This window comes from Mustela nigripes, chromosome 12, assembly GCF_022355385.1.
Source record: "Mustela nigripes isolate SB6536 chromosome 12, MUSNIG.SB6536, whole genome shotgun sequence".
In the NCBI taxonomy this organism is placed as follows: Eukaryota; Metazoa; Chordata; class Mammalia; order Carnivora; family Mustelidae; genus Mustela; species Mustela nigripes.
The window spans coordinates 133,100,803-133,114,691 of NC_081568.1; the positions used below are offsets into that span (position 1 = coordinate 133,100,803).

General features: G+C 42.4%; 1 protein-coding gene across 1 annotated transcript in view; it reads right to left on the reverse strand.

Annotated features, from left to right (window-relative positions):
* REEP5 (receptor accessory protein 5) overlaps positions 1-13,889 on the reverse strand; it is a 34,848-nt gene that overhangs the window by 711 nt on the left and 20,248 nt on the right. Inside the window, exon 4 of the mRNA XM_059418376.1 lies at positions 4,903-5,071. Coding sequence (XP_059274359.1) covers positions 4,903-5,071 — 169 coding nt within the window. The remainder of the gene's footprint in view (positions 1-4,902; positions 5,072-13,889) is intronic.

Below are 13,889 nucleotides of genomic sequence, written 5' to 3' on the forward strand. Positions count from 1 at the left end.
TAAGTGTTCCAGTTGGTGGCAAGATGCCCCATTCATCAAGAAAATATTCTTTTATCTGTGGGAGACTAAACTCTCCTCTTCCTAATTACCATGTGACTTGGAACAAACTAAGAATTAGTGTGGTGTGTGTGATGGGAGTGGGGGATTCTGGAAGCCTCCAGAGCCTCCTGGGAGGATCTACAAATCTGTCTTTGACGGCACCTGGAGTTCAGCGATGCCAGTCCGGCCCTGTTCACCAGCAGCCTTAAGGCTGTCCTCACTTCCTTAATTAAAGTCGCTGAACAGAGTTAACAAGAAATTGTAACCTTTCTCTTAAGTAGCCCATTGTAAAAATTTACTAACTTGAGAATCTAGAAGTTGTGAGAAAAGTCTGGAATGTGTCAGCATGTTAAGTCCATCCTAATTTATTTTCATTCTTACACTCCTATTTAGGAATGGATCCTATCAAAGTAAAATTGGATTTTAGAGTATTGAGTTCTAAGACCAAGTGACTGAGAAATGTGAGTGAACTAGACAGAAGTGATGTCACAGGAGGCTGCTGGTTAGGCTCAGGGGAGGAACAGAATGGAAATCTCTTAAAAAGAAACTGGCAATCCCCACGTGGGAGGACATGAAGGTACAGGTCAATAAACACTTAAAACTGTAGGAAAATGAATGCAAGTAGACTGGAGCAGTGGGCCCAGCAGTCTGGCAGAGAGCGAGGCGTGTGGGGGGAAAAGCGAGAACATATACGTGCTGCTGGAGAGCTGTCCTGGGGAACTCACCTGCCCTGGGGTCAGGCCAATTCTCAACCCCCACTTTCTAATTACTATAGAGTTCTCAAAACACAAACAGTAATTCTATGTCCCTTGCCACTTTTCTCCAACTTCTAAAACCCTTCCTGTGCCCTCTGGAATTTAAGAACCAATGAAGCATCAGCAAAACCTCCTCTATCTCCATCCAACTGTCCGAATGTTTCTTTTGCCTTCTTGCTTTTACAGAAATCTGGCTGTCCCCTGAGGACACTGCTTTTCTCAAGTGGGGGCTGGTTGGTTGTTTTGAGTGCAATTTAATTAACATAGAGTGTATTGTTAGTTTCAGAGGGAGAATTTAGAGATTCCTCAGTTGCCTACAACACCCAGTGCTCATTCCATCACGTGCCCTCAATGCCCATCACTCAGTTACCCCACCACGGTGGTGACTTTTTTTTTTCTTCATTCCTTGACACTAGTACAGGTGGTTCTGGAGGGTTGGGTAGGCAGTCTCAGTTCTTCACTGCCACGTCCAGAATCTCATGTCATCAGATTGTATATGCCACCAGGCTTTCTCTTCCCAATCCCCTCCGACCCTTGGGCTATGCTGCCTCATTTCTTGAAGATTTTATCTCCAAAGTTAGTATCACTCTCTCACACCACTCTTATTTTAATTATTGGTGATTTCTGTATTCTTCCAATATTGTGGCCTCCCAGCTACCCCCTCCAATAACCTTTCATTCCATCCTACAGACGCCAGCCTCTCTACCTACCCCGGCACTCACTCCATGACCCTCATCACTTCCAGTGACCACAGTCCCTCTGCAGTCTCAGAGTCAAGCATCCCACTGGCCCCCACCACTTCCACCCTTTGAGGCTCACACCCTCTGCTATCCGGATTCAGAGTTCTCCCCACCACCTGCTTTTAAACCCATCGGTCCTACCCCCTCTTTTCCACTGTTCCGCACTCCCTTTGTGTCCTCCTGTCCCTCCTCGGACAGCTTAAGTGCAACTGTCAGACACTAACTACTCCATGGTCCCACTCGCACTTCACAGTTTCTGACGCAGCCCTCCACTGAGTTTTGCAGCTGCACCCATGCAGCCGAATGTGGCTGAAGGAACACCTCAGCAAGCCAGCTTCACTGTAAATTCCTGAACACAAATCTCCAGTGAGCCGCTAATCCTCCTGGCAGCCCCGTGACACCGCCCTGGTTTGCCCACTCTCCCACTGCCTGGGCCATCCCGCCCATGCTCATGAGGTCCTTGTCGCCAACAGCTGTCACACTATCGTGGCAGAGGGGAGCAGCTGCAAGACAGAGCTGACGGCCCACAGAAACGAACTGTTGTTACCTGACCCCGTCCGAGGCCATGATTTCATATCGTCTCTTCCTGTCCCTTCCTCTCTCTGCTGACCTTTCCTGTTCTTTTCCTGAGAAAGGTGGAGCAGTCAGGGGGTGATTTCTGTAAGCTCCCACCACCACATAAACTCCCCTGCCAACATCTCGACTCCAGTGAGAAAGCGATGTACCCCTGGGAACGCCAACTCCCTCGGCCACTCTGGAGAGCAGGAAGAAGTTTTCTCAAAAAGTTAGCAATAGAGCGAGCCAGCAAGTGAACTAGTAGGTGTTTACCCAAAGGGTACAAAAACACAGATTCGAAGGGGCATGTGCACCCCAATGTTTATAGCAGCAACTGTCAAGGATAGCCAAAGTATGGAGAGAGCTCGAATGTCCACGAAGAGATGAATGAACAAAGAAGATGGGTGTGTGTCTATATATATCTAAGTGAAATAAATCAGAGAAAGACAAGCACCATATGATCTCCCTCACATGGAATTGAAGAAGGAAAACAGATGAACATATGGGGGGAAAGGAAAAAAAGGAGGGAGGGAAACAAACCCTAAGAGACTCTTAATGACAGAGAACAAACAAAGGGTTCCGGGAAGGAGGTGGGGGGCTGGGTAGGTGGGTGGTTATTCAGGAGGGCGCTTGTGATGAGCACTGGGTGTTGTATGTAAGTGAGGAATTCTACCCCAGAAACCAACGCTGCACTGTATGTTAACTATCCAAAATTTGAATAAAATAAATAAATCATAAACTGTTGTGCCCCTGTGACCAATCCTGTTTGGAACCTAGATCCCAGTTCCTCTGGGCTAATTAAGGTCGGAGCTCCAACAGTTCTCCCCTCACTTGTATCAGTTTTTTTGTTCTCTACTGGATCATTCCCACTAATCTTCAAACATATGTAGTTCCTGCTACTTTAAGAAGAAAAATACACCCTCAGGACCCTAGTTCCTCCTCCCAGCTGGCAGTCCCATGCTTCTCCTTTTTCAGGAAATTTCCCAAAAGTCTCGCCTCTTTTCTCAGCTTTGCCTCCCATCTCTCACATCCATTCCGATCAGGATTTCAGTCTCACCACTTCACCAACTGTTTTGTCAGAATCACTAGCGCCTTCCTCCCTGCAGAGCGTGACAGCCCGTTTTCAGTTGTACCTTACTTGACCTGTCTGCAGCATGTGACACAACGGACCCCTCCCTCCTCTTGGAAACACTGTCTTCACTTGGCCCCGAGGACAGCAGTCACATGGCTTTCCTGCTGCCACAACTGGCCACTCACTACCAATAGGACGTGTCCACTGCTTCTCATTTCCCCAATCTCCAAACACTGGGGACCCCTGGCTCAGTCTTAAACCTCATCTTCTCTAACTATATTCACTCCCCTTGTGATCTCATCTCGTCTCTTGTCCAGAGCTGACTTCCTTGTTTTCCCCTCGAAACCGGATGCATCTAGTCTTCCCCGGCTCAGCAGCAATTCTATCCTTCCATCTCTTCTGGCTGAAAGGCTTGGCTTCATGCATGACTCCTCTCTCCTACTCCACGTCTGATCCCTAAGCAAATCCTAGTGGTTCCCCCTTCAGAATACACCAAGACTCCAATGACTTCCAGCCTCCTACTGCTACTACTACCACCCAAGCCACTGTCGTCCTCTCCACGTGCATCACCGCAAGCCCCTTATGACTGGTCTCCTGATTTCTCCCTGTCTCCCTTCAGTCTTTTTTTTTTTTTTTTAATATTTATTTGTTTGACAGAGAGATCACAAGTAGGCAGAGAGGCAGGCAGAGAGAGAGGGAAGCAGGCTCCCCACTGAGCAGAGAGCCCCATGCCCGATGCGGGACTCGATCCCAGGACCCTGAGATCATGACCTGAGCCGAAGGCAGAGGCTTAACCCACTGAGCCACCCAGGCGCCCTAGTCTCTTCTTAATACAGTGGCCAAAGCACAGGAGGGATCATGTTCTCTGCTCAAAGTTCCCCAACAGCACCTGTCTCACAAGGTTAAAGCCAAAGCCTCTACAGAAGCCTATGAGGCCGTCTGTAATCGGTCTTCCTCCAGACTCCACTCCCCAACCTCTCTGACCTTACTCCTCCTTCTCTTGCCTGGTTCACTCCCTTCCAACCACACCGCTCCCGCCTCCGCTTTGCACATGCAGTTTTCTCTGTGCAGCAAATCCTTCCCCATGGTTTCCTTCAAGTCTGATCCAGGATGGCCTTCTGGTGAGGATTCCTTAAATCATTCTATTTAAAATTAGTAACTTCCCTTCAGCCCCCAGAACTCCCTATCGATCTATCTATCTGCTTTATTTTTCTCTACATCATCAGCTGACTGTATCCTGTAACTTTAAAATCTTATTGTATCTCTCAACAAGAGTGGGGGCTTCACAAGTTCAAGGAGTATGGTCTGTGGTTCACTGGCTCCTCCCCAGAGCTACAAGCAAGCTTGGCACATACTAAGCACCTCAATAAATAAATGTTGAATAAATGAATCAGAAGGCGTGAAAGGGCATTCTCTGGACCTATTATAAAAGCGTATTAAACAGTTCAACCTGAGATGAATTAAAGAGATTATACCTGTATATAAATACAGATGATTCTCTAAAATCTCTGCCCAGCACAGGAAAGTCATTTTTTCCTAATATGCTGACCAAACAGTACCTTAAATGCAGCAGGGTGGAAGAATCTTGGGAAAAGCAAAGGGCAACAGGCAAAGTGTTGGTCAAGAGATCACAGAGCTGCTCTAGCATTTAGCTGAGGAAAGCTTACAGGAGAGGAGGAGAAGCAGCTTGTTATTTGGGCCCAGGACACCCTAGGTCCTCCCACCTGCCCTTGAGTCTTACCTTCTTTAGTGATGGTATCTACAGTCTCTTTGGCTTTGTCCTTCAAGTCATTCACCATAGTGTCCACCTGGGACTCATGCTTCAGGAAGATAGGTTGAATGATACGCTTGTAGAGCAGTTCGGCCCCGTTGGAAGGGCTCGGGGCCATGCACCACAACAGGAAGCCACACTGCACAGGAAGACAGACAGCATGGTAACCATGGTAATGGGACAGGCAGCAGGCATTCTGACCACACACACTGCCACTATTGCTCTGCGGATGGCCCTGCATCAGCTATGTTCTCCAACAGCATTTCCAGTATTTTCTTTCTTTCTTCTTTTTTTTTTTTGTTTTTGTTTAAGATTTTATTTATTTATTTGACAGAGAGATCACAAGTAGGCAGAGAGGCAGGCAGACAGAGGTGGGGGGGAAGCAGCCTCCCCCCTGAGCAGAGAGCCCAATTCAGGGCTTGATCCCAGGACCCTGAGATCATGACCTGAGCGGAAGGCAGAGGCTTAACCCACTGAGTCACCCCGGCGGCCCTCCAGTATTTTCTGTAGGCTACAAGTGTGTTTTTCTTAGATGGAAAAAACACCTGACAAATAACCTAGTAAGGAAAAGCTGAGACTGAAAAAAGGGGAATACACACCATGTCCTAAAGCTTAACTTCTGTCCTAACTTGAATCACTTTTTAGTTTATAGCTGCAAGAAGTTGTATTAATCAGAACTCTTAAAAATCAGAACAACACAGTATTTACCTGCATGAGTAAAGAAAGCTCTGTCTAGATAAGCCTCATATCTACAAGGTTTATTCTCACTGGCTTACCCCAGTAGGTCTGTCACATTTATTCATCTGTTATAGACAAAATACCCTGGCCATGTTTTGAATTCTTCCCTTAGCAGAATCTCAGTTTTTGGTAGTTTTTGCCTTCCCGGAATCCTTACAGTCAGCTCTCCGTCATCTTCCCCTTTGAATGTAGGTATCATTCCTAACGCTTTCTTTTGGCATTGAAATAAAGTAAAATAATTATCTTTCCTAACTCTACTTCACCATTGGGATAAAAAATGGACAAGAATTATGTCCAAACACACACACACACACGAATTATGCCCTAAAAACTTAAAAAGCAAAAACTGTCATGTTCTATTTATGTCCAAGAAAGTTTTACTGTTTGTTCAAATGACAACTACTCAGCACTTTAAGTTGTCCCAGAAGCTTATTCTTGTCAAGATACCAAGCAAAAAAGGGGATCTGCACAGTGACATGCTCATTTCCCTAGAAAGTTAAATAAACAACCTACTGGATTCTCTCAATTTAAAAGGTTCTAACTGTATTGTGTTCCACACAGCCCAGGTGATATAAAAAAACAGAAGGCACTTCTTGAGATTCCCAATCTGTCCATTTTACAACTTCTTCTTTTTTTTTTTTTTTAAAAGATTTTTATTTATTAATTTGACAGAGAGAAATTACAAGTAGATGGAGAGGCAGGCAGAGAGAGAGAGAGATAGGGAAGCAGGCTCCCTGCTGAGCAGGGAGTCCGACGCGGGACTCGATCCCAGGACCCTGAGATCATGACCCGAGCCGAAGGCAGCGGCTTAACCCACTGAGCCACCCAGGCGCCCCCATTTTACAACTTCTTAAAGAAAAAAATCTCCCACTTCTTATGCTATTAAATTAAACTCTAGGGGTGTCTGGGTGGCTCAGTGGGTTCAAGCATCTGCCTTCAGCTCAGGTCATGATCCCAGCCCCGAATCGGGCTCTCTGCTCAGCAGGGAGCCTGATTCCCTTCCTCTCTCTCTCTCTCTGCCTGCCTCTCTGCCTACTTGTGATCACTCTCTGTCAAATAAATAAATAAAATCTTGAAAAAAAAATAATTAAACTCTATACCCTTACTCCTTCTTATTCCAATCCAAAGAATGTATTCAAATAATCAAGAAGCTACAATGCTTTTCTAAGATAGTCTTTTAAGTCTGCTCTGGAGATGCAAAACTGGTAAGGGGCTAATACCAGTAACAGAGAACTTGAGCTTAAAATGCACATATTCGTGCCCAAGAGCTCGCTCCACTCAAGAACCATGTTGGCTCTGAGAAATTTCTATTGGATTTTGGGCTTCTACTATGCTCAGAATACAAACGAAACACAAGTTCTCAAAAGATGACTCTCTAGATTATCTGAACTACAGAACTCTGGAAAAATAGTATTCATGAATCAGAATTTGATACAGGCACAGGAGAGCAGGGGTCCAAGCTTTCAAAAGACAGGGGTTATCAGACTGGGTTTCAAACAAATTACAGTACAGCTATATGCTTCTTATAAGAAACACACTTAAGACAAAGCCAACTAGGAACACTAAATAAAAGAGTGAAAAGAAGTATATCAAATACCAACTCTCAAAACAGCTCATTTAGTAATATTAACAGTAACTAAACATTATTTAAGGCAAAATACGTAAATCATGATAAAGAAGGAAAACAATTTGCCAAGAAGATTCACACAAACCTACATATCTTTGAAAATACAAATCATATACAGTTTTGTATCTATGTGTGTAATTATAGAATTGTCTAGTTAAGTAATTTTTGTTTTTATAATTTTATAATTACATAATTATAGATAGCTTCCAAATATAGCTTTGAATTATGTAAATTAAAAAGTCAGAATTATGGGTGCCTGGGTGGCTCAGTGGGTTGAAGCCTCTGCCTTTGGCTCAGGTCATGATCTCAGGGTCCTGGGATGGAGCCCATCGGGCTCACTGCTCAGCGCGGAACCTGCTTCCCCCCTGCCGCCTGCCTCTCTGCCTACGTGTGATCCCTCTCTCTGTGTCAAATAAATAAATAAAATCTTTTTTTAAAAAGTCAGAATTATATACATAAATGGAGAAAATCCATAATCACAGATTTTTAACACTTCCACCAGGAATTGATATATGAAACAAACTAGAAACTAATTACAAGGAACACAAAAATAAAAATCTTCATCTAGAGGTATACAGACCTCTCCAACCAACAAACTGATTTTAAGGCAATTACATATTACAGATATAGAGATTAAACGAGCAGGCTCAGAGAAACTGGATTCTAATCCTGGTTCTGCCACTTACTAGTAAGTAACTCACTTTGCCTCAATTGTTTAAGTCTGTACAGACTTTATACTATAAATAGGTGTTAACTGAAATTAAAGAAAAAATGTACCTCATATATATTTTGTAAGAAAGTAAGCAACATCTGGACCATCCAGGATAGCTGGGGCTTTGTCTCTGTCCCAAGAAAACTGTCTTCTACCAACAGCCATGGAAGAGTAACAGCCTAAGTGATTAGCTTTAAATAGGGTAATTATAATCAAATCCCAAAACCAACATGTACCTTTTTTAAAAGAAGATTTTGGGGTGCCTGGATGGCTCAGTGGGTTAAGCCTCTACTTTCGGCTCAGGTCATGATCTCAGGGTCCTGGGATCAAGCCCCACATCGGCTCTCTGCTCAGCAGGGAGCCTGCTTCCCACTCTCTCTCTGCCTGCCTGTGATCTCTCTATGTCAAATAAATAAAATCTTAAAAAAAAAAAAAGAGTATGTAGAGTATTCAAAGAGATGTGCCATGGACCACTGCATATGAGGCAATAATTTCTTACCAACTATGTTAACTGGAGGGCTAGAAGTGTTGAGTTTTTGTTATACAGGGGTATTTTGCTGTGTTTTACTAGTATTTAGGAAGCCAGTATGGAGTTTTTGATTTATACATCTTAACTTTTACCATTTAAAAATGCAGTAAATAGTCTCCTGGCTGGTATTCCTACGCAGAAGATCTAATTTTCAGGAATGGATTACTGATGAAGAGATAGATGCCCGTATTATAAGCACATCAGGGTCAAGGTGAAGTGGAAATGACTCACTGGATTAGGAATCAGTTGGTATCTATTTTATTTTACTTCATTTGATGACTTGAGGTAAAGTCATAAACAACCTAAGAGTCAGTTTTCTCTTCTGTGGGATTTCAGGAAAGTCACAAATTAATGTCCTTAAAGAAAGTACTCAAGACAGCAACAGTATTCCCAAGTCCTACAGTCCTTATTGGTGTTGAAATCTCTGCGGTATTATCTGCCCATGTAAACATCAACCCCTCAGTAATCCAGAAACGCTCATTCAATTCATCTTTTCTGGATGAATTAAGGCAAGACTACCATAGAACCAGAGGTAAGCGTCTGTATTTTTGTACCTCTCCAACATGATGAGGCATTCCCTGGTCTGCTCAGGTCTTTCCAGTACCCTTCAGCTACTGTCTTGGGACAACAAAATAATTACTGCTCTCTACCCACATCATTAGCATTTTCCAGTTTTCAAATGGAAGAGCTTTCTTGTATTAAAAAATAAAGTTAATTACTGTTCAACTCTCATGGTGATATTCAAGCACCAGCTTTTCTAACTCCCTTTTCTTAATCTACATAATTACTCTAGAGCCCAGGAGTACTCTGAACTACACAGATCCGACCATTCTTTTATTATTTTCTTAAAGATATGATTGACTGATTGATTGACTGATTGGAGACAGAGAGGAGCAGAGGGAGAGGAACAAGCAGACTCCCTGCTCAGTGCAGAGCCTGACATGTCTCTCCATCCAATGACCCTGAGATCATGACCTGAGCTGAAATCAAGAGTCAGACGCCCCTCCCCCATCATCTTTTTATTTTTTGTTTATTATTATTTTTTTAATCAAGCTGCCCTCAAAGTGCCGACAGACCGGGCGATGCTCTCACTCCCGAGAGCCAGCTGAAGCCCACTCTTACTGCAATTCAAACAGCGTGTACTACTTTAACTGACACCTGGCAAGATGAGCAGTAACAGACTAACTCCTTAAGTTCGGATTACAGCCGACCAGATAATTCTGTCCGCGGTTCTAACGTTGTCACCATCCAGTTTTCTCCTAGAAGCCACATCTCTAAAACAGGGATCTGCTTTATATACAGTTTGGGACCGGGCTGGCCAGAACTAAGTGAATGTCAAAAGCCACAAAAAAAAAAAAGAAAAGAAATATTAAATGCGTCCTTACTTAGGTCTCTTTTCTCATCCATACATGACCATGTAATTGTAGCAACTCCTTAAAAGGGAGTATTTTCGGGGCGCCTGGGTGGCTTAGTCAGGTAAGTGTCTGCCTTTGGCTCAGGTCATAATCCCAGGGTGCTGGGATCGAGCCCCATGTCAGGCTCTCTGCTCAGTGGGAAGTCTGCTTCTCCTCTCCCTCTGCCCCACTCCTCTGCTTGTGTGCTCTCCTTCTCTCAAATAAATAAAACCTATAAATTTTTTTTAAAAAGGGGGAGGAGGTATTTTCCTACCCACTCTGCAATTCAGAGGCTTTTCCTCAGTCTGTTCTCTGAAGTCACTCAGAATATGCACTGCTTTGGGGAGAATGCAATTTGATTGACAGCATAATCAATTTTTAATCATCTCAAGTATATTATCTATTTGGAACGTGCAGTAAATTCTCTCACTTTCACTGATGACTACTAAGGGAGGCACATTTGTTTTACCATTAGGGAAGAAATTTTGCTACAAAGCCATTTTTGTAATGGACTTCAAAACCAAATATAAATGATTTAGTGATTATGTCTTATATTTGGGATCCTCTCTTTACTTCATGTGACCTCCATTAGCAGAGGTGACCAGGAGCTGCCTTGTTCACGTTCTGGGAAGTCTGAGGTCAGCTCCCGGTATGAGTGGTTCTGCTGACAGGACACTATCCACTGCAGCAACCAGGTGGACCCAAGGCAAAAGCCAAGTTTCTTTCCTTAGAGCTTGCACTGTGATGGCACTACCATTAGACGGCTCTTATGAAGGACTTCAAACTGTTTCTAGTTTAAAATATGTGACATCCAAATAACATCATAAAAATATTGCTATAAATGCTACATGTCTTTGAATAACATAAACACACAGAAAATCCAGCAGTCTTTGAAATCTTTTTTTTTTTTTTTAAAGATTTTATTTATTTGTCAGAGAGAAAGCGAGCGAGATCGAGCACAGGCAGACAGAGTGGAAGGCAGAGTCAGAGGGAGAAGCAGGCTCCCTGCGGAGCAAGGAGCCCGATGTAGGACTCGATCCCAGGATGCTGGGATCATGACCTGAGCCGAAGGCAGCTGCTTAACCAACTGAGCCACCCAGGCGTCCCTAGCAGTCTTTGAAATCTTAAACCTTACCACAGGCTTAAAAAAAATCTGTCTTGGGGCGCCTGGGTGGCTCAGTGGATTAAGCCGCTGCCTTCGGCTCAGGTCATGATCTCAGGATCCTGGGATCGAGTCCCGCATCGGGCTCTCTGCTCGGCAGGGAGCCTGCTTCCCTCTCTCTCTCTCTCTGGCTGCCTCTCTGTCTACTTGTGATTTCTCTCTGTCAAATAAATAAATCTTTAAAAAAAAAAAAAAATCTGTCTTGAAAGGAAAATTCTTCAGCTATCTCACAAGGCATTCGGTGGTCCCGTCACTCAAAATTAAGAAATTACAGGTGCCTAGGTGACTCAGTTGCTTAAGCATTTGCCTTTGGCTCAGGTCACAATCCTGGGGTCCTGGGGATGTCAGGTTCCCTGCTTAGGGGGCGGTCTGCTTCTCCCTCTCCCTCTGCCCCTCTCCCTCCCCCTGCTCATGCTCTCTCTCTTGCTCACTCTCTCTCTCAAATAAAATCTTTAAGGAAAATAAAAATAAAAATGTAAAAATTTTAACTATTTAGCTTTTTGCTTTTGTTTTACCATAAATAGTGCCACCATTATATGTAATGTTCCACAATTTTTTATAATTAATGAATTATGCAAAATTTCTATAGCTATGGATCATTTCTATAGGGGTGTACTGGTTTTTCCCACATTGTTTTTTTAAGTCTCTTTTGTGTAACTGAAGTATAGTTGACAGACAATGTTATCTTAGTTACAGGTGTACAACATAGTGATCCAACACTTACACAGAATATACAAGGCTCTCTACAAGTATAGTTACATTTGTCACCACAGTTATCAGTGTTACTGACTATATTCCCTATCTTGCAGTTTTCATCCCTGTAACTTATTTACTTTATAACTGGAATTTTGTACCTCTTAAGCTTCTCCACCTTCCTGCCGTCTGACACCACCAGTTTATTCTCTGTATTTATGTTTGTTTCTGGTTTTTGTTTACTTTGCTTTTAAAATTCTACATATAAGTGAAGTCACATATGGTGTCTGTCTTTCTCTGACTTACTTCTCTTGGCATAATACACTCTAGGTCCAAACACGTCGCTGTGAATGGCAGTATCTCTCTCTCTCTTTTTTAATGGCTGAGTAATATTCCATCGAGAGAGAGAGAGAGAGAGGAAATGTGTGTGTATATACATCTTTATCAATTCATTTATTGACAACACTTATGCTGTTTCCACACTTTGGTTATTATAAATAATGCTGCAAAAAGATGGAAGCGCATATATATTTTTTTGAATTAGTGCTTTCATTTTCTTTGGGGAAATACCCAGTACTAGGATTACTAGGTCATATGGTATATAATTTTAATTTTGAGGAACCTCCTACCGTTTTCCATAATGGCTGCACCAGTTTATATTCTCACCACAAAACATAAAGGTTGTCTTATCTCCACATCCTCACCAACACTTGCCATTTCTTATCTTTTTGATACTAGGCATTCTGGCTGGTGTGAGGTGACATCTCACTGTGGTTTTGATTTGCATTTACTTGATGATTAATAATGTTGAAAAGACACATATTTTCATGTGTCTGTTGGCCATCTGTATGTCTTCTTTGGAAAAATGTCTATTCAGGTTTTCTGCCCATTTTCTAATCAGATTGTTTGGGTTTCTGGTTTGCTTATTTGTTTAGAGGTGTTGGAATTTTTTTTTTTTAAGATTTTATTTATTTATTTGACAGACAGAGATCACAAGTAGGCAGAGAGGCAGGCAGAGAGAGAGAGAGAAAGAGAGGGAAGTAGGCTTCCTGCGGAGCAGGGAGTCGATGTGGGGCTCGATCCCAGGACCCTGAGATCATGACCCGAGCCAAAGGCAGCAGCCCAAACCACTGAGCCACCCAGGCGCCCCTAGAGGTGTTGAATTCTTTATATATTTTATATATTTTGGATATTAACCCCTTTGTAGGTATGTCATTTGCAAATATCTCCTCCCATTTATCAGGTTGCCTTTTTGTTTTGTTCATGGTTTCCTTTACTGTGCAAAAGCTTTTATTTTGATATAGTCCCAATAGCTTATTTTTTGGTTTTGTTTCCCTTGCCTGAGGAGACATATCTAGAAATAGTGGCTAAGTTCAATGTCAAAGACAATACTACCTCTATTTTCTTTCAAGGAGTTTTATGGTTTCATGTCTTACATTTAGGTCTTTAACCCTTTTTGAGTTTATTTTTGTATATGGTGTAAGAAAGTAGTCCAGTTTCATTCTTTTGATGTGTCTGTCCAGTTTTCCCAGAACCATTTATGGAACAGACTATCTTTTTTCCAATTCTATATTCTCGCCTCCTTTGTCATAGTCAATTAATCATATAAGCATGGGTTTATTTCTGAGGATTCTATTCTGTTCCTTTGATCTGTGTGTCTATTGCTGTGCCAGTGCCCTATTATTTTGGTTACTATACCTTTGTAGTACAGTTTGGGATCTGGGACGTGATACCTCCAGCTCTGTTCTTCTTTCTCAAAACTACCTTGGCTATTCTGGGCCTTTTGTGGTTTCATACACATTTTAGGATTACTTGTTCTAGTTCTATGTAAAATGCTATCAGTATTTGATATGGAATGCACTGAATCTGTAGATTACTTTGAAATACATGTATATGTGTATGTGTGTATATATATTTTTTTCTGTTATTTATTCTTATTTATTTTTATTGTTATTTATACCATATAGTGTGTTGTTTATTTCAACTCTTTTTCACATCTCATATTTTCCCTTGGCTCTTTCCTGTGTTTTCTGGTTTCTATTTCATGTTGCTATATTTCTTCTGCTAGCAATCTATCTTAGAAGTCTCGGTTAGTTCTAATA